Here is a 24,189-nt window from a genome sequence, read left to right on the forward strand (position 1 = left end):
GATAGTCGCTGTGTGTTTCGAAGCATTTTCGAATATAAACAAAGCAAAGGACCTGAGTTAGAGGACTAGGGGACATTGTAACTGTTATCATCATGTGGCTGCTCTCCGGTAACAACTGACATAAACTGAAACTGAGCAGGAAGACAGCGTGAGTTTGAGTTGAGATATAGCTTCAGTAGCGATGTTAGCTCACCTAGACGTCTGTCTTAGAGCCACAACTCCAAAACTACCGCACAAGCAGCTAACTTAATGGGACAGAGGAAGTTTAGCTAGTACAGAATCTAGTACGTTCATTCATTCAACCGTTGGTTTCTCTGCCAATAAATCTCCGCTATCTCATTAAGCGGAAATGGTTATATTAAAATTATCAGTGTTGGTATTGCTATTATTAATAACCGTGATTCAAGTTAACGGTTCCTCAAAACTAAATATCCCCAAAGTGTTGCTACCGCTTGCTAGAAGTACAAAGATTAACTTCACATTGGAAACTACCGAAGGTTGCTACAGATGGTGAGTAGTTAAACCTGCGAGTGTCATATTGCATGGGGCATGTGAGACCACATGGCCAAGTATACTGTATACACTGGATATGTGTGTGTGTGTGTGTGGGGGGGGGGGGGGGGGGGTGCAGAACATGGATGCCTAAAGTTCAGTACTTTGATTAATGTTTTAATAATTATTGTAGGTTACAGTAAAGCTGCAACTGCAGCTATGTCAACATTTTTACTGTGACAAACGAAGAACTGTTTTTTTCTTCTGGTCATATTCTTCCAGGTCTTCCACCAGACCAGAGGTAGCAAGCATCCAGGCTGTGGATGAAGAGAGCAGCAGCGGCTGTTCCCGGAGAGCTGTTCTCCAGGCTCTCTCCACCCAGCCCTCCAGACTGACCAGCATCATTCTGGCTGAAGATGTTGGTAAATACATGGATGCTATATGAATCAACAATTAGTAAACAAAAGTAGCTCATTCAAGAGTTGTTCTTATGTGTGAGTTAGGAAATTAATTTGTGCATAGATGAGATGGACAGAAATGTTAACAGGCAGGTCAAATGTGGAAAAGCTGGAATATTCTAGATTTTTATAGACAGTGAAAAACAGCTGGAAAGTGAGAGAAAGTTAAATACCTTGGAGATTGTTTTGTCCAAGGACATTATTTTCACTTTCTGGGTTTTGTATATTTCTTTTGCTGAGAATGAACTGCAACTAAAGGAGCGGCATTCAGGAGCAGATACTGTCCAAATGGTGGTTACTACGGGAGACTGTTTATGTAATGAACTTTATAAGGTTAGGATGAGAAACGTTCCATGAATTTGTTAGTTACTTAGAGCATTCTGGGTCACATAAATTAGATAAGGGAACTTGTGTCTGCCGAATGTATGTTGTAAGAATCTCCTGGAAAGTAAATGAAATCCTGAAATGCACGCAGTAAACTATTCATGTGGTCTCAGTTCGAAATGCTGGTGATATTGATATATCTAGAATGTAAAAATGTGCTCTATTCTCTTCAGAGCAGCTAATCTAATGGACGTTCTATCATTCTGTTGCACAACACTTATTTTTTTTTTTTTTCCATTCTTCCTTCTTTGTTATTGTGAAATGCTGTATGTCATCTGTTGCCTGTGGCACTGTTGTCATGGATGACTGGCAGTTGTGAGCATTTGCTTTGTAATCAGGAGAATCAGTTTCTTTTAAACGAAAATAATAATAACTGGTTCAGACCACAGTCACTGACTTTGAATGTGGCCAAACTCACTCCAGCTGTTTTAGGTTTACCAAAAACATAATCTGATATAATCTATCGCTCAAGCAACAGCCCATTTACCAGACCAGAAGAGCCACAACATTTGACTCGATTGGTTACTGTAGGGCATTTTGACAGGAGCAGAGGAGGCTTTAGAGCTATCACTCTCCATTGCCATTTCCATACAGACATATATAAAGTATGTAATTTAGGGGGGAGATTTTTATGCTTTGTTCTTTCACAATAATTATTGCTCTGCCTTTTTAAATTACTGTTCCTTTAGAAACCAAGCAATTTATTTCTGAGCTTTTCCTTGTTTGGTGAAAGTACAATTGTGTAGTACTGTTATGTACTGTGTATATGATGTTCTCCCTCTCTCCCTCGTCCATTCTCAGTCACAGGACAGGTGTTGCGTTGTGACGCTATTGTCGACATCATCAGTGAGATCCAGATAGTGTCAACCACCAGAGAGCTACATCTTGAGGACTCACCACTGGCACTGAAAATTCATGCACTGGACTCTGAAGGTGATATATACTGGCTTATCACACAATAAAATGATTCTCATTATAGGCTACTGGTGTTTTTGATAATCAAGAATAGTTTACATCATTACAGTTCTATTACTCAATTTTCCTGTTGTAAGCCACGTCATATTGTTTATTTGCTGTTCTAAAGACTTCTCAGAGTAATGACTGAGCTGGCTCTAGGCAGCGTTTTCTTTCCCCTCAGGCTGCTACTGTGAGCTGGCTGTTTGTTCTGTTCGACTGGTTCCATTTAGGGCAGACACACTTAGTTTAATGAGCTGTAGCTACAGCCTGATTCTTTCTGATGATGGCTCTGGGACCTGGTGTTTTGTTTTTGTTTGCTTTTGGTTTCGAAAGTGCATTTTAGGTTCCTCAGATGGAGTAGATTGCAAAAGGACGGCAAGTATCCAGTAATGAAATGCCTTTTGGCTTTTGAGAGCTTTCAGAAAATTGGACTTGGCATCCATTATACATTCAAGTATAGTGACCTCAGCCTTATGACACAAGTTGAAAGGTCTATGCAAATATTATCTGTTCGTCACAAAATCTCATATACCCATGGGTTTATATTTAGAGTTTGTGACTTAAAAAGACTCTTCTCCTTTTTTATGTTGCAGGAAACACCTTCAGCACCCTTGCAGGTCTAGTGTTTGACTGGACCTTAGTGAAAGATGTAGATGTGAATGGATTCTCTGACTCTTACAATTCATTACGGTAGGCTTCCAACCATATACTTTGAACCCATTCATACAGTGATCCTGTTATTTTGCCAAAAATAGTGTGATGTTTCTATTGTAATTCTTGATTCCTCTTCCTCTGAAAATTAATCATTCTTGAAGTCAGATGCAAGGTGCCATACTCAGTTGAGTCTAATCTGTTTCTTTTCTCTCCTTAAGGGTACTTAAGTTCTCTGAGTCCACATACACACCCCCTGGATACATATCTGAAATGGAGCGTGTTGGGAAGCAGGGTGATATTATTTTGGTGTCAGGGCTGAAAACAGGACATGCCAAGTTGAAGGCCAAAATACAAGAGCCGTTGTATAAGGTAAGCTATTAAGTGGTACAAAAGATACATTTCTTGGCTGTCAATATAACAGCCGTATAATATTCCACTTATTGTTACAGTCAAGGTTTTGTCTGGTCTATCTTTAATAGAAAAAAGGAAATCTGAAGAGTAGAATAAGTTCTGGTTAGATTGTGTCTTTTGTGAAATAGCTGTCTGCGTCTCCTGAGACAGCAGTAGAAACAGTTAAGTTATATATCTATCTCTTTGTAGAAATGTTATTTTTAGTAATAATATATAAAATAATAAATAAAATATTCAAAAATTACAGCCATGTGTAGTCTAAATGTACTGCAACCAGTTAATTCTAGTTTGTTAAGGCGGGAAGCTGAAGCTGAAGCTGTGTTGTTCTGTAACTATGGTATCTGTGCTACAGGATGTGGGTGCAGCAGAGGTGAGACTGCTGATTTTAGAGAACATCCTGCTGACTCCTGCACATGATGTCTACTTGCTGGCGGGAACTTCCATCCGATACAAAGTCCTGAAGATAAGACAGGGCACGATCACAGGTCTGAATCTGTTTAGTGAAGATTAAAGCACGTTATTCTTTTGTTTCTGAAGCTGTATTTCGCAAACGCGCAGCTCATAATGTTCAAGCATCAGTTTGATATCTAAAATATGAATTAAAAATGTGGTTTAGTCATTGATGTCACTCACTGGGACCATATGAGTGGAGCAGCTGTGCCGTTTCAAATCTGTCTAGCACAGAGATGCCAGCTCTTAAGCTAATTTGTGTTTGTCTTGTGTCTGTTCAGAGCTCTCTATGCCTTGTGATCAGTATGAACTGCACCTTCAGAACAGTGTGGTTGGCCCTAATGGAAACCAAGACGTTGCTGTGGCCAGTTTGGATCAAAGCACCTCCACAGTTACAGCAAGTCAACTGGGACACATCAATGTGGTGCTGGATCATAAGAGTATCCTTCTGACAAATCGTACTTGCACTCTGTGGCGGTTATTATTATAATGGTATAATGTCATGTACTTCAGCTGATAATATATAGTCAGGGAATTTGTGTTTACTTCAGTGATGATGTGTTTTTGCACCAAATCTTGGCTTTTTATCTGTGAGCAGAGAGACTGATTAAAATACTAACTAGGAGTAGTATTGTGCATTTGGCAAAGTCAAGTAAGTAAGTTTAGAGATGTCTTTCTGTGTGTGTGTGTGTGCGCACGTGTGCCCCTGGCTTAATTTTCCTTAGTAGCATCTACTTAGGCCTTCGAATGCAGGGAGTGTCTCGCCTACCCAACAGCACTCTGTATGTGGTTGAACCAGGGTACCTAGGTCTGTTTCCTGCTCTTACCATTGAAAACATAATGACAAGTGTTTCATGGTCTCAGTACTTAAAAGATGTGGCTAACCTGTTTTCTCTGTAATTTGTTTAGCTTTTAAAATTCAACCAGGAGACAGCTGGGTTCTCGAGACAGGCAGAGTATATGATATCCTCATTGAAGTATTTGATAAATCCGGCAGCAAAATTTACCTCTCTGATGTAAGTATGCCTCGGTAAAATCAGTAAATTTTTTAAAAAGAATTTAATTAATAACAATCTGTGTGAATGCTGTATCTATTGCTAGAGAATGTGACAGCCTGTGACCAGCACTGTGTTGTCGAGTAAAGAAATATATATATTTATACAAATACAAAGTTATATAAGCAGTCTAAACTGTTTTCTTGCTTGTTTTTATTAGCGGCGATAACAGGCCAGTATTCCAATAATTTGAATAGGATGTTCCTAGTTCATGTTTAATGGAAAACTGAAAACCAAACCTGGGTCATCTTCAATCAGATGCAGCCTGAAACACATCTGAGAGACATCAGAGAATAGAGATTTAGTGCATGTTGAGCCTTCCTTTTTTTATTAGCCAATATTTCAAACCCCCGATGAGACAATGGTCACCATTAAAGTATGAACAAATCAAGATCTTGACACACAACATTAAAAAGTGACCTCAGAGTCTGTAAAAGTTTGAAGCAGGCTTCTATCCAGAGGCATACAAAAATCTGTGTGTGATCTCCGTGTGATTTGATTTTGCAGAATGTCCGTATTGGCACTGTTTTCCCTGTGGAGTACTTTGAACTCTTGGAGTCTTCTCTGAATGGATCATATCATCGCGTCAAAGCTCTCCAAGAAGGCTTAACTCTCATCGATGCTACCCTAAGAGCTGTTGTGGATGAAGTGAGTTTAATTGCAGCTCTGACCCTTTACAGTCTGTATTTTAGCTACAGCATCATTATTGCATTAACCTTATGCTCCTTTCTTCCACTTCAGTAGAGAGAGCTTGATCATTTCCTGTGGCCTTTGTTCTGTTTCAGACTGGAAGGGTCCATGCACTCGCCAACCCAGTCCACAATGAACAGGATGTAGAAATCTATAACCCTATAGTGCTCAGTCCCAGTATTCTCACATTTCCTTGGCAGCCCAAGGTTGGAGCTTATCAGTACACAATAAAGGTAATTATTCCTTTTCAATGCAGCTTGGTGCTTGAATGGCGTTTAATCTGTCATAGGGCAGAAGTGTCGTGCATAGGACACTTTTTCTATGAGACAATGTTTTTAGCCATTACTCTTATTCATACTTAAATCTCTAAATGAATGTTTTAGTCATTTTACCATTGAGAGGTGTCATTCCTGTGCATAAGATGACTCCTATTCTCTGGTGCTTGTGACAGGCGACAGGAGGGAGTGGAAATTTCAGCTGGTCTTCCTCCAATACAGCTGTCGCCACAGTGACCGTGAAAGGAGTGATGACAACAGTCAGTGACATTGGCGTCAGCGTAGTTTATGCTCATGATCTACGCAACCCGCTACACTTTGGCCAGATGAAGGTAAATCGGCCTTGAAAACTTAAAGACACCTGTTGAACATTAATATGGAAGTGATGGCATGATGAATGAATCTATTTTAATCTGCCTATTTTACTGTAATTCCCAGCTCTCAATCTAACACTCTTTTATACCCTCAGGTGTATGTTGTTGAGCCCGTGGCCATGGACTTCGCTCCTTGCCCAGTAGAGGCCAGGGTGGGCCTGGTTCTGGATCTGCCCCTCAGGATTTTCGGCCTGCTGGAGGAGGTGGAGAAAGAGCGGGTCATGTTGAGTGACTGCTCCCACTTTGACCTGCAGGTCGAAGAGGAGAACCATGGTGTCTTCCAACTACTAGACGGTGAGTCCGGTGATCTGACTGGGTCATATTGTGTTCAAAAAAATAATGAATAAAATAGGTAGAATGACATTCAGTTCAGGTCCCTAACCTGGATGTTCATTCATTGGACTCATTCATTGATCACTCCGTTTAGTGTTAATCAATAAGAGTTATGACTGATCACGACTCTTAGCTAGTGATGTCCAGTTGAACCAGAAGCAGGCAAGAAAGTGTATTGTGGATATGGTTTACTTAGCAATGTTGGAATGAACATACACCTGTGTGGCTTATATGGGGAGGGTATTTATGTTGCTCACTTTCTCACATGAAAATGTAGAGTCCCCTCACTGATGTACAGCTACGTTCAGTCCAGTGTGTCATGTAGGAGGGGCAACCCTTGTGATCATTGTGGTTGTGATAATAACTAATAAAAACTAAAATGATTACAGTAATTTTTCCAATCTTCCATGAAAGCACTAGTGCAGGGTACTTTTTAATCAATTCACACAGCAGTTCCACATTATGCAAGGAAGAATTAAAGAAATTATTAATAAAAAAAATAGGGGGGTGGATGCAAATCTGTATTAGTCGGCCCCCTAAAAAAATTCAATGCAAAACACTGGTAGTGGTTTGTGTTTGACAAACAGTATGGGCACAATCCTCTCCAACACTGAAGCATCTTAAATATTTTATGGCTTTAAGATTGTCATTACAACATTTATCTCTTTGAAAGTTCCTCTGTTAGCAAGATCTACAGTTTTTCATTTTGGAACCTTGTATTATTAATCAGAAGAGGGGGCTGGGACAAATAATAAGACCTGTGTGAACAATTGTGGCTATTTGTACATTGTCATATTGCATTCTCTCTTACTCTTTGGCTTCCTCCAATCCTCTTTGTCCTGATCCAGGGAGGCTGGCTCCAGGCCAGGACCACTGCAGTGGGGTAAGAGCCAAGGCCCTGGCCCCTGGGTACACCATGCTTACTGTCAGCTACACCCACGGCAACGTTCACCTCAGTGCCAAGATCACCATTGCTGCCTATCTTCCTCTCAGAGTGAGTCCAAAGGTTTTGTCCTTCCAGAACTTGACATATAATTTTGCCCTCTTAGGTGATATTTCTCTAGGCCTCTGTTATTCATGTCTAACTGCTAATTTCCTTGTGGGTGATTTTTAGTTGGATAGTAGTTTATTTAATAGGATACACATTCTCTTTTTGAATGCTATGGGTGTAATAATGTTGAATTTCACCTGAAGTCTCTGTTGTTATTTGCTTTTATTTTTTAAACTCCCTACAAAGCATCAATTAGCTTTTGTCTTCTAAGGAAACAAACTCACTCATGCGCACACGTGCACATTCATACACTCTCCTTGTGAAATGTGATGATTAGCTAGTGTTAAAATTTTCTCCTCCTGGGTTTCTTCTGTGCATTTTAATTATGCATTATACACTTGATACACTGATTTGTTTTCTATGCCTGGGCTCTAGTACTGCACAGGAATGAAACTGACTTCAACTGTTTTGGTGGAGTACTTAATTTAACAGTATGACACGTATTGTGATGAGGGGACCAAATCTCCTATCATGAAGCATTTTGTCACTCCCTGAACCACCGATATCTGCGGTTTTCTTGTATATTACGTTCAGGTTGTCAGTACAGTAACATGCTGTTTGATGCACCACTTTTGAGGCTATGTATTTTTTATTTATTATCATGGGATTCAGAAGTATTCTTCAAAATATTGCTGACATTTTTGTGATGTTTCTTCACTTGTTTTGCCCTGGCAGCTAAACATTGACCCAATTTTGTTTCTTGCTGTGAAATACTGTGTATTTCAGCTGAACATTTCCCCAGCTAAGTTCCTCTTAACACTAGAGTGGCCAAGCTGATTTAGATAAATACCTGGTTTCATTTTTAAATTGCGATATCTCTTTTATTTTCACAGTGTCCCTCCATGATATTACAACTTTGTCCCCCAAATCTGTTGACATTTCTAAAAGCATTTCTGTCCTGCTGTAACTGTATGAACTTGCACATTTCATAATAAAATCATGTTATTTGGCAGGCAATTGACCCTGTATCTGTGGCCGTGGTGACTCTGGGATCATCGAAAGACATGTTGTTTGAGGGCGGCCCACGGCCTTGGGTTTTAGAGCCCTCAAAGTTCTTCTGCAACTTGAGAGCTGAGGATGAGGCCAGCGTGAGCCTTACTCTGACCAATCCCTCATCTCACAACTACAACCAGCATTGGGTCAGAGCCACCTGCAGGGCGCTGGGAGAGCAGGTGGGATATACTGAAATCATATTGTTTCTATTTACCACTCAAGCCGCCAACTGAAGAATTGTATGGTTAGATTTCATATCTTTTATAATCTACCTATATTCATATTACCACTGTGTATACAGGAGTGTAGTACTGTTATGGCTCAGAATAGTTATAGAAATGCAACTCCAGTATTTTGTACTTAGCTTTCAACTGAGTTATCATTATGTTTTCTGTCAGGTGCTGGAGGTGATGGTGGGAAACAAGGCCAGTGTGACCAATCCTTATCCTGCTGTGGAGCCGGCAGTGGTCAAGTTTGTATGCGCCCCTCCGTCTCGCTTCACCCTGGTCCCAGTGTATACCAGCCCACAGCTGGACCTGACCTGCCCACTGCTGCAGCAGAACAAACAAGTGGTATGTATGTGGTCCCTTCACAAGAGTCAATGAGCTTTTCCTTGGACATTCACTTTTTAACACTGGTATTTGTTTTACATCGATTGCTTACCTCTGTCCAGGTTGAAAGTACTGCAGAAATTTCATTTTGGTGTTTGTTAAATGCTGTTTGTGTCATTTTGTTCTAAAAGAAGAAGAAAATGACTACCTATATTAACACATTATAGCTGTAAAATTGTTAAAATTATTAAAAAGTATCTTAGTAGGTCAATGATGATAATGATTGTTTGGAAAATGAATTGATCAAGATTACCATTTTTCTAGGTACCTGTCTCAAATTACCGTAACCCCATTTTGGACTTGGCTGCTTTTGATCAACAAGGAAGGAAGTTTGACAACTTCAGCTCTCTGAGCATGTTGTGGGAATCGACCAAGGTGTCTGTGGCCAGTATTGAACCCACTATGCCCATGGAGCTACTTTCGTTCGAGGATGGCAACAAACAGATGAAACTTAATGGTAAAACTTTATGACTTGCCTTAAACCTTTTATAGCTGGTTTGTGTTTTGTTGTGTTTTTAAGAAAGAGTGGGTTGGCGGCTTAACTTAACTCCTTTGTTTAGACATTTGGAAAGTAATGAGGTAAAAGCAGGAAAGAAGGCCCTGGCAGGATTTCATTCTCAGACAGCGGAGGCAGGCAGGGAATTGTCCATTCACCTATCACTGGGAATACATTTTTTATTGTGTTTTTGCTGTCTGTTTTTATAGATTAGTGATGAAAAATACTTTGGATTGGTGTTTGTGTAATTACTGTTTTGTTTTTTGTTGTCATCTTTGGCAGGACGTCGGACAGTTCTTGTCCATCATGAGACAGGCATTGCAGCCATCACAGTGACAGCAGTGGGTTACCAGGCTTCACATCTCACAGCAGCCAAAGTTCCCAGTCCAGTAAGTGAAAACAGTGCCTCAACCACTACGACATGTCAAAAAAAAGTGTTTTAACTTCCTCATAAAAAGCAGAAGCAGCTGAACATTATTCAAAATATCAGTAAAATGTTTTTTTGATCTGTGATCAGTCTCCCAGTCAGATCTTCGTCAGGTGAGGTTTCTTGACCGAACGAAGATCCGACTGTGATGGAAATGTTGTCCATTTAAGTAATTTTGTTGTTTGTAGTAGATGTGCAGGTTATACTTGTTTCATTGAAGCTATTTCCCGAATAATGTTGCACCTACATGTGATAATAGAGCTTCTTCTAGTCTTCTTTTGATCTGTTCCAGCATGAACTTACTTCCTTTTTTACATTTATACACCCAGTTTTGACTTCATAATCTGGCATTACCAGAGTACTGTATCGTATTTACAGTTGTAACACTAATTATTTTTCAACTCTTCTTTTGGATAGTATGACCCCTTGACCTCTGTCTCAGCCACTCTGGACCTACTGTTGGTTGAAGATGTGAAGGTTTCTCCTGACACAGTGACCATATACAACCACCCAGATGTGCAGGTAAGGGAGATTCATCAGTGCTGTGGCCTCATATCATTGGCTTATCTCTTTACCCTAGCAAGGGTGAACACTGACAGACACACTGGCTTTTCATGGCTTGTTTTACTAAAAAGTAAAATTGCATTTGATATTTCATCATAAAGGATATTATTTAGTTTTTCACCATGCAGAACAGAAAATGGAAATAAGGTTATCACACTAGTAACAGCTGAATTAATTCAAATATTGATAATCATTCCTCTACTACGCAGTGGAAAATGAATATCCCTTGCCCTCTTCCCTCAGTGGGCCTCCCTCTCCTAATCCTGTGTGATATAGGAGCAGTGTTTGGCAGGCGTGGGGGTTAAATAACAGCTAGTGACCTGTGTAAGAGGATTTTAAAGTGAGTGTGGTCAGAGGTCCCCTTTGATGTCGCATGCAAGGCCAGCTGGCTGTCAGAAAAACATGACATTGAACTGTGACAGTGAATTTTCAGCACTGTCACAAGGCATTGATTGCATTTTGTTTTGCAGGCGAACTTGGCCCTGCGAGAAGGTTCCGGTTATTTTTTTGTCAATACCAGTGTTAAAGGGATAGTGGATGTGGTGTTCCAGGAAGCCCAAGGAACAGCTCAGGTGAGAAGAAACATCTGGACTGTGACGGGATTAGTTCAGGGGGATGCACAATTGTGATATTGAACAACTTACTGTGTAATTTCCAAGAAATCCATACTGCTTAAAAATGTTCCATTTGAATGCTGAGTTTTGAGATTTTGACAATGAGATTCTACTGTGTGCCCAGGTTTCTCCCATGCACCCAGGGGAGGTGAAGGTGATGGTTCATGACCTTTGTCTGGCATTTCCAGCACCTGCCCAGGCCACAGTACACGTTTCTGACATCCTGGAGGTTTATGTGAGAGTGGTTGACAAGGTCAGTTTCAAGGCCCATAATCCCTCATCTTGGAGGGTCCAGGCACGGCTTGACTAGATGATCCCTGTTATCAGTACCACACATTCCTGAAATGCCTCAATGACGTCTCAGCACTACATATGGTTGTCTTCTTCCAGCACGTTCCTTCCCAATTTTTATGGAAGTCAGCCTGTCTTGAATTAGCATCATTAGGTTTGCCCTGCCTGTGAACCAAAATGATTACTTTCCTAATGATGGATGTCACTCATCTGTATTACAGGTGGAGATTGGCAAGTCTGTGAGAGCTTATGTCAGAGTCTTGGATGATAATAAGAAGCCCTTCCCAGCCAGCTATTTCCATTTCATGAATCTTAAACTCAAGGCAGCTTCTGCAATAGTCTCTCTAAAGTAAGTAATGTGAAACTTGTTGTTTAGGTTGAGGATGTAGGAAATTCCAAGACTTCATTGTAAATTTCTAAATGTCTTTTGTTGCAGACCATTAGCGGAGGCCACAGAAGATGATACAGCTGTTTTCCTGGTGAAAGGTGTTTTGATTGGTCAGACCACTCTGTCAGCTGTTGTTGTGGATAAAAATGGGAGAAAAATTGCATCCGCACCTCAGCAAATTGAGGTATAATTTTGTGTGAATTTCTAAAATGTCAAATTTTGCCTCTTGCATATGTTGTAACGTTTTTTATTTTTTCTAGGTATTTCCACCATTCAAACTCATCCCAAGGAAAATGACTCTGTTAATTGGAGCAATGATGCAGGTATATATAATATTGATGCTTAAGCTTTGTCTGGAAACAGCTGGCCTCAGTTTATCTTGCCAGAATAGTTCATCTGGTCCTCAGTTTATCTTCCAAAAGAGCCCTCTGCCAGGACTCTTCTGGAAGATGACGTTAGCCTAATTGCTCTTGGTTTAAACATCCAGCTCGCCTTTCATTTGCCTCAACTCAGGCTTTAATTAGAAAGCATTTACCATCTTTCCAAGAGATCTTCTAATTGCTGAACATTAAACTCAGTAATACACATGCACTGCACATTATTTGTGTTGGATCTCCATTCTTCAAATCTTAAGTAGTTAAATACACAAAGGAGAATAGCTTTCAGCAAATTATTGTCAGACCTTGCATTGATGAAAGCTATTGACTAAACTGTCAGTGTTGTCAAGATCACTCATGCGAGACGGATACTCATTTTTTCTCTCTTTTCCTGTTTCTCTCTTTTCATTCCTGCTGTCAATTATAGATCACATCTGAGGGTGGTCCTCAGCCTCAGTCCAATATCCTTTTCTCTATTTCCAATGAGAAGATAGCTTCTGTTAATGGCATAGGCCATGTCAGGGGTGGTACCATTGGTAATGTCACTGTCACTGGACTGGTCCAAGCTGTTGATGCAGAGACAGGGAAGCTAGTCGTTGTGTCTCAGGTAAATATTTACAGACAATGTGGACTAGTGTATGGCTCACTGAAATTGTACAGATGATAATTTTATTCTCTCGTGTCCTCAGGATCAAGTAGATGTTGAGGTTGTGCAATTGACGGCCATTCGAATCAGAGCACCTATCACGAGAATGAAGACAGGAGCACAGGTATGACTATTTTGGAGAAGAACTACAGTTTAATCAGTTACCCAAAATCTAAGCATTACTGCTTAAAGTAGCATTGCAATTAACTAGAAAGAAATGAATTCAGCACTTTCTATGGGTGATACTTTACTCACTGATCGTCTTCATTCATCTTCTTGCCTTTTTCTAGATGCCTGTATATGTGATGGGTCTGACCAATAGTCAAACACCCTTCTCCTTTGGAAATGCTCTACCTGGTCTCACCTTCCACTGGTCCACCACCAAGAGAGACATTCTGGATGTCCAGTCAAGACATATTGAGGTACCCTTCACTCAAGAATCTTGATCTTGCATTTGATATCACATGCAGTTTCTGCCACTGAACCATTCCTATTTTTGGCCCCAGTTGTCTCTTCGATCCTTTTATCAGATCAACTTAAGATGTGCTGTCCCTGCATTACAGTATGATTAAAAAAAACAGCATCTGCCTTTTCTCTGCTTCCTTGTCAGCCTCTGCCTTGTCCCTGCTTCCTCATCACTGTTGCCTTTTTATTTGATTTGCCGCTGCTATTTTTGCCATTCTCATAATGGTGCCTGTCTCCTTCAGGCTAATGTGGAGCTCCAGTCAGAGCACAACTTTGGCATGAGGGTGACTGGAAGAACAAGAGGGCGGACAGGGCTGAAGGTGGTGCTCAGGGTTACTGACCCCGAGGCTGGGCAGCTAGTGGGGAATCTGCAGGAGCTCAGAGATGAGATCCAGATCCAGGTACAGTACATCACTTTGGCCACAACTCTATTTGTGGGGATACACCTGAAAAGAGCACTGCTGTAAACAGCCTATCTGTGTGTCATATTATAAATACTGTATATGCAGATGTTTTTTTAAAGACCCCATTTATGGACTACTTTGCTTATCATAGCCATGTCCCCCTGCTGCTGCTGCTTCTTCATAATAGAGAAAGCTGGCGTTGGAGTTGCTGAGCTTCGGAATATCTGAAGTTGTTAACTTTGTGAAGTGATAAGACTGCAGATTAGTTGGAGCTGAATGCATCCAACTTCAAACTGCATTAAACTATGACATGTCGCTAGTGCCGAAACATCAAAGAATGATTAAAGCCCTCTAATAATTGGTTTCAACATTTTGCTTTGATCAAGGTCTATGACAAGCTACACATGCTTAATCCCGAAGTGGAGGCTGGGGAGTTACTGATGGCTCCAAACTCAGCCCTCAAACTCCAAACTAACAGGTGAGTTACAAGTGCCTGAACAGTGGTTTTGTCTATTCTAAAAGCATTAGCAGAGACAAATGTGTGGGTTTCTCCCAACAACTTTCATTGCACAATACAAAAATGACAGAAACGTGTAGAGAACTCAGATGAACTTGATGTGATTGTGTGTCTCCATGTCTAATAGGGATGGTGTGGGTGCACTCTCTTACCGGATGCTGGATTGCCCTGACCAGGTTGTTATCGCTCAAGTGGATGATAAGGGCTTCCTCTTCTCTGGCTCTCTCACTGGCATCTCCTCTCTGCTGATCACCTCGCAAGAGACCTTTGGTGTCAATCAAACTCTCATCCTTGCTTTGAAGGTCAGTTTGAGAGCCACTGCATGAAAAGTGTTTCAGATCTTTGGTTTTAAAAGCATTATCCTCTGGATATTATCCGTGAAATCCATCTCAATGACCTCTTGTCTGTTGTTACTATACAAGCTATGTATGTCAGTCTGCTGAAACCTTTATATGTTTCAATTTCCAAATTACCCAGTTTAATCAATATGAGTGAAACAGTGATTAGAAAATATATGACAATATGCACTGCAGAGCTAGAAAATTGATGTTTGGAGAATGTTCAAGCAACATGTCTTAATATAGAAGACATTCTCATCTACTGTTCATCTAGGCAATTTTTTGTTTTTCACTTTGGTCTTATATAGAAAAAGCATGGCTAACGTGGCTATAAAGAAGAAAATATGTTTTTTTGTTTGCATTTTACCTCCAAATCTGCAGTTCAGTATTTTTTCCCCCATATACCCTAGCGAGAATACATAAGGGATCTCATAGATTTTTATATAGCACTTTTGTAAAAATATTTTCAATATATCAAATAGTAACCATGTGTTATCCATTATTCTGAACCATAAGCTGCCTGTATTCTTACTACAGGCTATTTCTCAGTGAGTTGCATAGCCATTCTGTGATTGTTAACAGTTGAAATGACATTTGACATTATCCCTGCAGTTTCTGAATGCGACACTGGTTCTTCCTTTCAATCCTCAGGTGGTGCCTGTGTCCTTTGTGCGCTTCAGTAACAGTCCAGTGCTCTACACACGCACCAAAGAGAACCTGAAAGCCTTCCCCCTGGGCACAGTGCTCACCTTCACTGTACACTTTCATGCCAGCACTGGAGAGGCCCTCCACAGCTCCAACTCCCAACTTACATTTTCCACAAACAGGTACACCACCACAGAATCTATAGGTTCTTTAATACTTCTCATTATGTTTCAGGTGTTGCTGTCATTTACTGACATAATTCATCCATTCATAAACAGTGTGACTCAATGAGTGAAACATGACTTCTAGACAGGCAGAGGATGGAAGAGGATATGTTTTGCAGTTTGCTTAGTGCCCCAAGGTTGAAAAGCTATTATCCTGCTGTTCTGTGCTATATATATAGAGAGAGTACCAAGGCCTCTCTTTGAGTGGTCCATTCGTGCAACCTCACCCAGCCTTGCGTGACCTAATGTCTCTCCGTATTTCAAATTCTGCCAGACAAGTCTTGTCAACCCACAAACTACTCACCCTCTACCAGCTGAACAGAAAATGAGTTCATCCATCATTGTTTTCTCCACTATTACAATGTAAAAATGGCAAACCAGGATCCTTGACACATTGATTCTTTTTTAATTTGAATGAATTTGACATGGTGTATTTTTATGCTATTGATCCACACAAGATATAGCTACAATGCTAACAATATTTGCTGATACACCATACCACTCTTCTTTGTTCAGACTGTGTGCATTGATATTTGTGCAGTACAACCAGAGCAGTTGAGGTCATGGCAGGGTTTAGTGGCAGGCTGCGTGTAGAGTTCACAACATTAATTTACTGGGCTGTTCCTTCAACCTCATTTCAAATGGGAGTTGTTTCCACCTGAGTGAGTGAGCTAAATTAATGGGAGTGTCAGGCAGGGAGGAGCACTGCTGCTCTTGCAATGAGGGACTCCCTCATCTGTCTGCAAAATAAATTGAAGCTATTACCTTGTTCTCCAGGTGCTGAATTTTAGGGGGAAAAGTATCAAAATCAAAGTGGTAAAGAGCTGATAGTCTTGGGACTAAGGGGGCTGGCCTGCAATTAGATCATATGGAGTCTCCAAGGAGCCAATTGGATTTTACTGGTATCTGAGGTGGGAGCAATTTGGCCCTGTTTGTTCAGAACATATGCTTTGGAGATGAAAGCAAAAAGCTAGACATTTTTTCAGTGGAAAAGAAAATAAAGAAAATAGGACGTATAACTATTGCAGCAAGAAATAAAACACTAAACTGAACTAAGAAAGTATTGTTGTTTTTCAAAACTCAATATCTTGTTTTTAAAGAATGTATATAATCATATTGGCCCAATTTTACCCAGTTTAACAAGTCCCCTAGTAACAAAGACAATGCCATTTATGTTTGTAAATTAGTTTATTGGAATGACAGATAAGGTGTGGTGGGGATGAATGGGGGTTGTGGATCAAAGGGCTAGAGGGGTCGAGGACAAGGGGATGAACGGAGGATCAAATGGGGATGAACGACAGGAGTGTGGGATGTCGTAGAGAGGTACAGAGAGAGAAATTGAATTAGGCGTAGTCTTTCTTCTTGAACCTAAGTTACAATAGCTTCATTTGACTTGTATTAAAGGATAGGTTCACAATTTTTCAAGTCTGTCTTAAAGTAATACTCGCATGTCTATATGTAAGTTGAAACAGTTTTTGGTTGCTGTAATTGTCCCTACTCTCTTTACTGGAGAGTATACTAACACAATTTCAGTGTAAGTGATCACGGACAAAATCCACAGGGCTCAAAAATACATTCTTGCTGAATTTGAGGCTTCGGCAGTCTGAGTTAGACAGATAAAGTTGGCATCTTCCAAAGTTAGTGTTTTTAGTACAGAATTTCCTCTTTCCCCAGTGTTTCCTGCAGTGTTAAAACAGATTGATAATAATAATAATAATTAATCCATAATTCAACCTATACCTCTGTTCTGTCCTGCAGAGATGACCTGGTGCAGGTGGGCATTGGGCCTGGTAACCACACTCTGACAGTGAGGACGATCAACGTAGGCCTCACTCTTCTTGCAGTTTGGGACAGTGAAAACGTGGGCGTGGCGGACTACGTTCCACTACCTGTCGAGCATGCTATCCTTCCGCATGAGGCCCACAGACTGGTGGTGGGGGACGTGGTCTGTTTCGCTGCCCAGTTAACCAGCTCAGATGGTGAGAGATCTACGTGTTCTTTAAGCAGCAGACGTACTGTATTTTGTTTATGTGCAAAACAACAAGTTAATAATGTTGGCTTTAGATTTGGCACTCAGCTTAGTTATGTAATATCTGTTGTGTTGTTCCACAATCTTTATGCAGATGCATTTTATTTTATTTATTTTATTTTATTCATTGAATTTAATCCTTATCCTTTAAGGATAAAATACCTATTTATGACCATTTGAATTTTAGTACTTCTTTCCTTTTCCTTGCATATTATAAGCCATTTTAGTTAAGCAAAGTGTACAAGTTTTTTTAAAAGCTGGACATTATCTTCCCTTCTCTGCAGGTGGTCATGGTACTTGGAGCTCCTCATCTAATGGTGTTCTTCAGGTGGACCCTAAAAGTGGTGCAGCAGTAGCCAGAGACTCTGGGACAGTTACTGTGTACTATGAGATACCTGGTGTTTTGAAAACATACAGAGAGGTATGTTATCTGTAGGTAGTAACTACTGTTTTACCTGCAATGCTTCACTGAAGCATGACATGTGCACTGGTGTATATTGCTTCCATTTTAGTCATGGCTGTGATGAATGAGCTGCAAGAAACAGATTCTGAGTGTTCTAATTACGCAAATCTCTCAGGTCTCTTTATTTCTACTCTTGACATTTCTATTCTCCCGAGATTTTGATCTTCTCTGCCGGTGCATCAAACTGTATCAATCCTTCAGCAATATATCATAACGAGAATAAGCGTACAACAGATGTATAGTATATCCATCATCACCTTTCAGTAACACATTGTTTCTGCCTAATGTGTGTGCACAACATTATCGCTGTTGAGATCCTCATACATGATGGAGTGTGGGAAGGATTAATTGGCTCTGCCTCAGAGTGTCACCATACTCTACCTAGTCATACTGCTTCCTGCTCGTGAGCTGAATGTAACCTGCAGTTTTCATATGAATATTTCCTGTCAGCAGAACAAGAATGGATGAGATTTGGTGTGAGGTATTTTATCTTAAACAGAAAAGCGCTCACAAACATTCTAACGAAATGAACTGAATGAAGATGTGTTTTTTTTTTATCAGTCTGAGAGGAGACAATGATAGAGGTAGCAGTAATGTTATATTAAACACTCGGCTGTGTTTTAATTAGTTTTGTTTAGCTGACAGTCTGATGTGATTGATGTAAACAATTAGTTGTGGATGTAAATTATAATGTCATTATTCCAAGCACACACCTGAATCGTCTTTGGATTTATTGGCTATTTTCTTTTCTTTCTCTTGTTTGGTTCTGTAGGTAGTAGTAGAAGCAACTACAAGGACTGCAGCTATGGCGCAGGCTACACCTGTCAGGAACGGCAAGGAAACAAAGGTCCTACTCACTACCAGAGAAAGAGGAACCAACCTCATTGGTACGGAACTGTTTTAGTTAAGCATCAGTTAATAGAATAGTTTAATATTTTGGTAAATGCACTTAATTTGCTCTTGTTGAGTTAGATGACAAGGTTGATACCACTCTTACATCTGTATGGTAAATATGAAGCTACACCCAACAGCCTATTAGCTTAGCTTAGCATAAATACCAAAGACAAAAGACTAAAAAAGGGGGAACCGGCTAGCCTGGCCCTGTCCAGCAGTAACAAAATCCACCTACTAGCACCTCTGAGTGTCCGCCAGTTGACTGGTAACTGCTCAGAGAGATTGTCCAGTTCATAAACTCCCTTAAAACAGCAAATTATCGTTTTTATACTTTATTTTTATACAGATTAAACAAACAAGATATGAAGTGTTAATTAGTGAGCTTTAGAGTTGTTGTGTAATTTCCCCCCGGGGATCAATAAAGTATTTCTGATTCTGATTGTTGTAGGAGGGTTTTGTTACTTTTGGACTTGCTAGCTGTTTGCCCTAGCTAAGTTAAGCTAAGCGGCTGCTGGCTGTAGCTTCATATTTAACGGACAAACATGAGAGTGATTTCAATCTTCTCTTCTAACTCTCCACCAGAATGTGAACAAGTATTTCCCAAAATGTTTTGCTTTGAGTTCCTGTTCTCATTCGTGACTGCCCTACTGAAAAACTAAAGACTTACAAATAAATCAGAGTCATTAATATTAATATAATGTTTTGGATTTAATAACAAAGTGTGTAATGAAGCACAAAGGTTTTGTATTTTATGCCAGTGTGCTCTACCCTGCAGGAACCTGTTCTTCTGCCCAGACTGAAGCTATTTCACAGCTGCAGCCAGAAACCTCTGTCAGCTGCCATCTCAGCTTTACCAGTGACGCTGTTGACTTCTCTGCTAATGATGCCTTCAAAACACACACCAGCTTTGACTCCAGCATTGGTAAGGCTGATCTAAAATTCAGACCACAGACCACAGATCACGTTCATGGTCAAAGAAGCATCAGAGGCCTTATTTACTCCTGTGTTTGCAAACATCACTGATGTGACCTTAATTTAGATGACTAATGTTAGTCAATTCATTTGATGCGTCAGAGCCGGGTCCAATGCTGTATTTGTATCCTTTTACACTTAGATCACAGGTACTGGTTCAACATCTCTTAACCGTCCATATTCAAATTGATTGTTTTGATATTCACATCATTTTCTACCTTTTTTGTAGAAGCGTTCAATTTTCCAAAAAAAAATTACTTACTCAAACCTAAACGAGGCACACTGTTTATGCGTTTGCTCTGCTTGACTGGCAGGAAAATACTGTTTACAGGGGCATAATCAATACCTGCATTACATTTGGAATGAATTTAGCAGGGACTATAAAAAGTGTCCAGGTGATGTATTGAACTGAGGAGAGTCCCCGTTGCTTGAAAGCACTGGTCTAATTATGTTTGGGGTTTGGGACTTCACCCCAATTGTTGGCTTATCTCTGAGGGGATCCACTGTGTGTGTGTGTACAAGGCTGCAACCACTGAGGTGCTAATGAGAGCATGTGGTTGTAAAATGACCCTCCATGACAAATTCAGAGATTAGACGTGGGAATATATATTGCTTTTACGTATCTTATACCTTTTCGAGACCACATTGACACCAGGGATCACACACTGTCACATCCATAGTCATGTCTTGTCCCAAATGCACACAACAATAATTTACCTCTGTGACTTCTTGCCTCAGGCCTCTACACGTGTGCCATGACCATGCAGCCAATGACTGACCAACGGAGCCGTGTGCTCAGCATGTCCATGACCAACCTGCTGGTGACGGCAGGCCTGGAGGGCAGTGCCTTCTCTGGGGAACAAGTCAGCGCTGTGCTGCCCATAGAGCCAGGCCTCTACTCTGACCAGACTGAGCTGCTGCTCTCAAACCTGCACCCATCAGCTGAGCTCACCGTCTATGGCCCATCTGCCGCCGTGTCCAACATGGAGGTCAGGCAAAACATTGTTTCTAATAGAACCTACAATAAAATGTGCCATTGTTGAATTTTTACAGTTAGTATGACCCTTGTTTAAATAAGCGTCCTTTTGAGAACAATGTATATATGTATACAACACTTTTCCACATCTTTAGGTGGTGTCTACTTCTCCCAACATTGCCGTCCAAGAGAAGGAGGTACACCATGACTTCCCCAGTTTCTCAAAGTACACCATCAGCGCTGTGGACCCTCAGGCAGCAGTCTTTGCTTCTATTTCGATAAGCAGCACTTCCTGCAGCCAGAGTCTCGTCATCCCAGTCACTTTGATTCACGTGGCTGATTCCAACACTGTCAAGCAAGGTCAGATATCCTTTCAGTGCAAATGACAGGTCACTGTGCCTCAAGCCACAAGGTCATGTTAGTGTACATTATGTGTAAGGTCACAGGAAAGGTAGTTTAAAAGAATTACGTACGAAAATACTTTTGTAGAAATAACATTGTTCCATTCATTCATCCACTGCCAGTCAAATCTGACTACCACTGTTACAAGCATCATTGTCCCTCAGTGCTATAGATGATGTTTGTTAGGATGCTGTATGTGCTCAGCACTTTGAAGAGGGTTTTGACAGCCTGTTAATCTCCTCCACCGCTCTCTCTCATTAGCTCCTCTTCCACTTGTTAACATGGAGGGGGCCCACACCCTGCACAGCTTCATAAACTGCTACCAGATGATGTTCTTCACCCTGTTCGCTCTGCTGGCCGGTACAGCTATCATCATCATCGGTGGGTCACCTCATTTCTGTAGGAGATGATATGTTTGTAAAATTGAGGTTGCTGGAGGTACTGTAATACTAATTAAGGGTTTGAATAACTGGATTATTTTGTATGAAAATGAGGAACATTTATGTACTGATAAGAGTTTTTACAACAATTTCTTTCAGTTTCATCTCGTCGTTCTTTGTTTAATGGAATTTGTTTTGTGAGACTGGAGTGTACAAGGCTGTTGTGGTTTTACTTTTGTCAGTTATTATTTATATTCTTTAATGGTTCTCGCTTGTATTTTAATAAGAGCAGCTAAAACTAATGCTGTGATTTCTTTTATACATGAAAATGAACGCCTCCAACATTGCAAGGCACTGGTGGGTCAGCTCGTCTTTCATAATAACAGGAATGTAACAAGTTCCTTCAGAAGTGAAGGACTGTCATAACTTGACAATATCTGTTTGTGTCCAACAACGGCGGTCACAATTTGAAGCACGTAAAGTTATGAAGACATTGTGTGATTCCCAGGACATTTTGTGATACTGAGCTCTTCAAACACTGTGATGATGTGTTTTAAATTTGTTTTTATCCCCTGCAGTCCTCCACACTGTGTTCACTCCGAGGGAACAAGCTTATCACCCTGCTTTCAGGACACCATCCATGTCAGGTAGGACGTTGTCAATGTGGCACCTCTTAAGTAAATAAAGACTTACATAGATTCAGAGGGATATACCTCTAAATGTCAGTCTTTTTTATATATACTTGAGCTCTGTCACGATTTAAATGAGCAGAGAGAAGTTTGTTCAACCCTAAATCTGTGATGCCACTAGGCTGTAAAGCTCCACTGAGATTAATTAAAGATAGAAGAGGTTCTGACAGCATCCAGGACAATATTCTGGCGTCAGAATTGATTTTTTTTGAAGAAATGCCCCCTCACCCACTGTAAATTAAAGCTCATTTGGACATAAAACCAAGCCAAAAAAAAGCATTATATCTGTCCCCAAGTCTCCAAATTATTGTGAATGAAGCTGCTGCAGGCAGCGTTTGATGTCTCAATTTATAGCCTGTGCTCTGGCTGCTACAGTATCTTTGGGAGAGATTTATACATATTACAATACAAATTGAGCTGTTCATTTGTGACTTTTGTGTGGCTCTTTTTCAGGTTTAGACTCTCCAGTAGCGAATTCCTTCAATCACAGAATACCGAGGACGGACCCCAACAGCAGCCCCAGGTCGCGTCTCTATTCTCCAGACTACAGGTCCTGATGATGCTCTCAGTCTGGTCTCTATTCTTCAACACCACAGGTCATTAATGCATATTTAATGTGCCTCAGTCCCTCAGTATGAACGCTGTGGGATGTGACTGCAAAATCTCAGTTTCATTCAACTGTCTTCACATGTTGGTAAAGATGCTTAAAAGAAAGGTTACTTACAAGATGATAACAGGGCTATTTTCTTTGTGCGTACGTTTTTGTGTGTGGAAACAGGTTTATATATATATATATATATATATATATATATGTATATATACGGCCTTTTGTGATTTGCCATGGAAATAGTTTTTATACAAAACCTGTTATTTACTGACATCTTTCGACGTGTTTGAAGAGTGCTTAAAAACACCATATCACTAGTTTGTGCTTTTTGTGTTTGTTTGCCCTTAACTTGCGTGCCACTTATCATATTTGACATGTGAAATTTAGTAACTCAGGATGAGCCTCATTCTTGTATTACAGAAAGCGAACGTTAACTTGAAAATGTCCTTCGTTATGTTGTAGCTTATACATTTTGTGAAAATGCTGAAACCGTCCTCCTCATAACCCTTCAAATGTGCATAATCCTAAGTGGGAAATGGTTGGTTTCTTTCAATTTTGGGCATTTTTTGGGGGAAATTTACGTCCTCGTTATTCTCATTATATAATACATGCAGCTCCTGTCTAATTCATTAATGTGAAACAGTTAAGGAATGTGAACCACCATTGAGTTTTTATCCCGGTGTTTCTTCAGTGCAAAAATAATCAAATGTGACCTGGTCTCATTTCTGAAAATATAATGTTTCTGGTTCAGTTTGTTTTTTCCTCACCACGTTACCAGGAAGAGAATACTGTAGCACTGTCGAATTGCCGGGACATGTGACTTTGTTTTAAATGAGATATTTTTGTATTTGGAGAAAAATGTTGACAAGGAGAATGGTATTTATGTTAGCTAGTGAAATTCAGTTTTACTGTAAGAGGAGTATATGTGATGATCAAACGGCTTCAGTGCTGTTTGTGTTTGTTTAAGACTCAGAGCCATGCCTTACAATCATATCTGAACAGCTTTTGGCACATAATACAGACATGGGTTTGTTTGCTTGTGTGAATATGCTCTTGCCTTTGCTAATTAAAGTTTTTACTTTTCATGTTCAGCATCTGCCTTGTTATTCATCAAATACATAGTTTACATTTAAATAAATTCACAAAATGAAATTTAACATACAAATAAAAGGCATCTTCTCACACACTCAGGA

General features: G+C 40.2%; 1 protein-coding gene across 1 annotated transcript; it reads left to right on the forward strand.

The window, feature by feature from the left end:
• The first annotated feature begins 328 nt into the window (after positions 1–328).
• On the forward strand, positions 329–23,038 carry nup210 (nucleoporin 210). The gene is made up of 40 exons (XM_070910544.1): positions 329–510; positions 775–914; positions 2,136–2,267; positions 2,885–2,981; positions 3,164–3,314; positions 3,709–3,841; positions 4,088–4,246; positions 4,546–4,614; positions 4,716–4,822; positions 5,369–5,509; positions 5,647–5,784; positions 6,003–6,158; positions 6,296–6,494; positions 7,382–7,527; positions 8,538–8,756; positions 8,976–9,149; positions 9,453–9,645; positions 9,967–10,073; positions 10,529–10,633; positions 11,146–11,247; positions 11,414–11,542; positions 11,802–11,929; positions 12,017–12,152; positions 12,229–12,291; positions 12,773–12,952; positions 13,035–13,115; positions 13,282–13,413; positions 13,699–13,857; positions 14,247–14,338; positions 14,505–14,679; positions 15,367–15,542; positions 17,343–17,563; positions 17,898–18,034; positions 18,849–18,963; positions 19,746–19,892; positions 20,681–20,931; positions 21,074–21,278; positions 21,582–21,701; positions 22,279–22,347; positions 22,843–23,038. Exons 1-40 carry the CDS (start codon positions 350–352, stop codon positions 22,944–22,946), a joined length of 5,649 nt encoding a protein of 1,882 aa, XP_070766645.1. The 5' UTR covers positions 329–349; the 3' UTR covers positions 22,947–23,038.
• Positions 23,039–24,189: the final 1,151 nt, after the last annotated feature.

The sequence above is a fragment of the Enoplosus armatus genome, chromosome 8 (genome assembly GCF_043641665.1).
Source record: "Enoplosus armatus isolate fEnoArm2 chromosome 8, fEnoArm2.hap1, whole genome shotgun sequence".
Lineage (NCBI taxonomy): Eukaryota > Metazoa > Chordata > Actinopteri > Centrarchiformes > Enoplosidae > Enoplosus > Enoplosus armatus.

Coding starts and splice junctions, on each gene's coding strand:
- nup210 (XM_070910544.1), top strand. CDS start 350: ATGGTTATATTAAAATTATCAGTGTTGGTATTGCTATTATTAATAACC. Junction 511..774: donor ACCGAAGGTTGCTACAGATG/GTGAGTAGTTAA, acceptor ATATTCTTCCAG/GTCTTCCACCAGACCAGAGG. Junction 13,116..13,281: donor GAATGAAGACAGGAGCACAG/GTATGACTATTT, acceptor GCCTTTTTCTAG/ATGCCTGTATATGTGATGGG.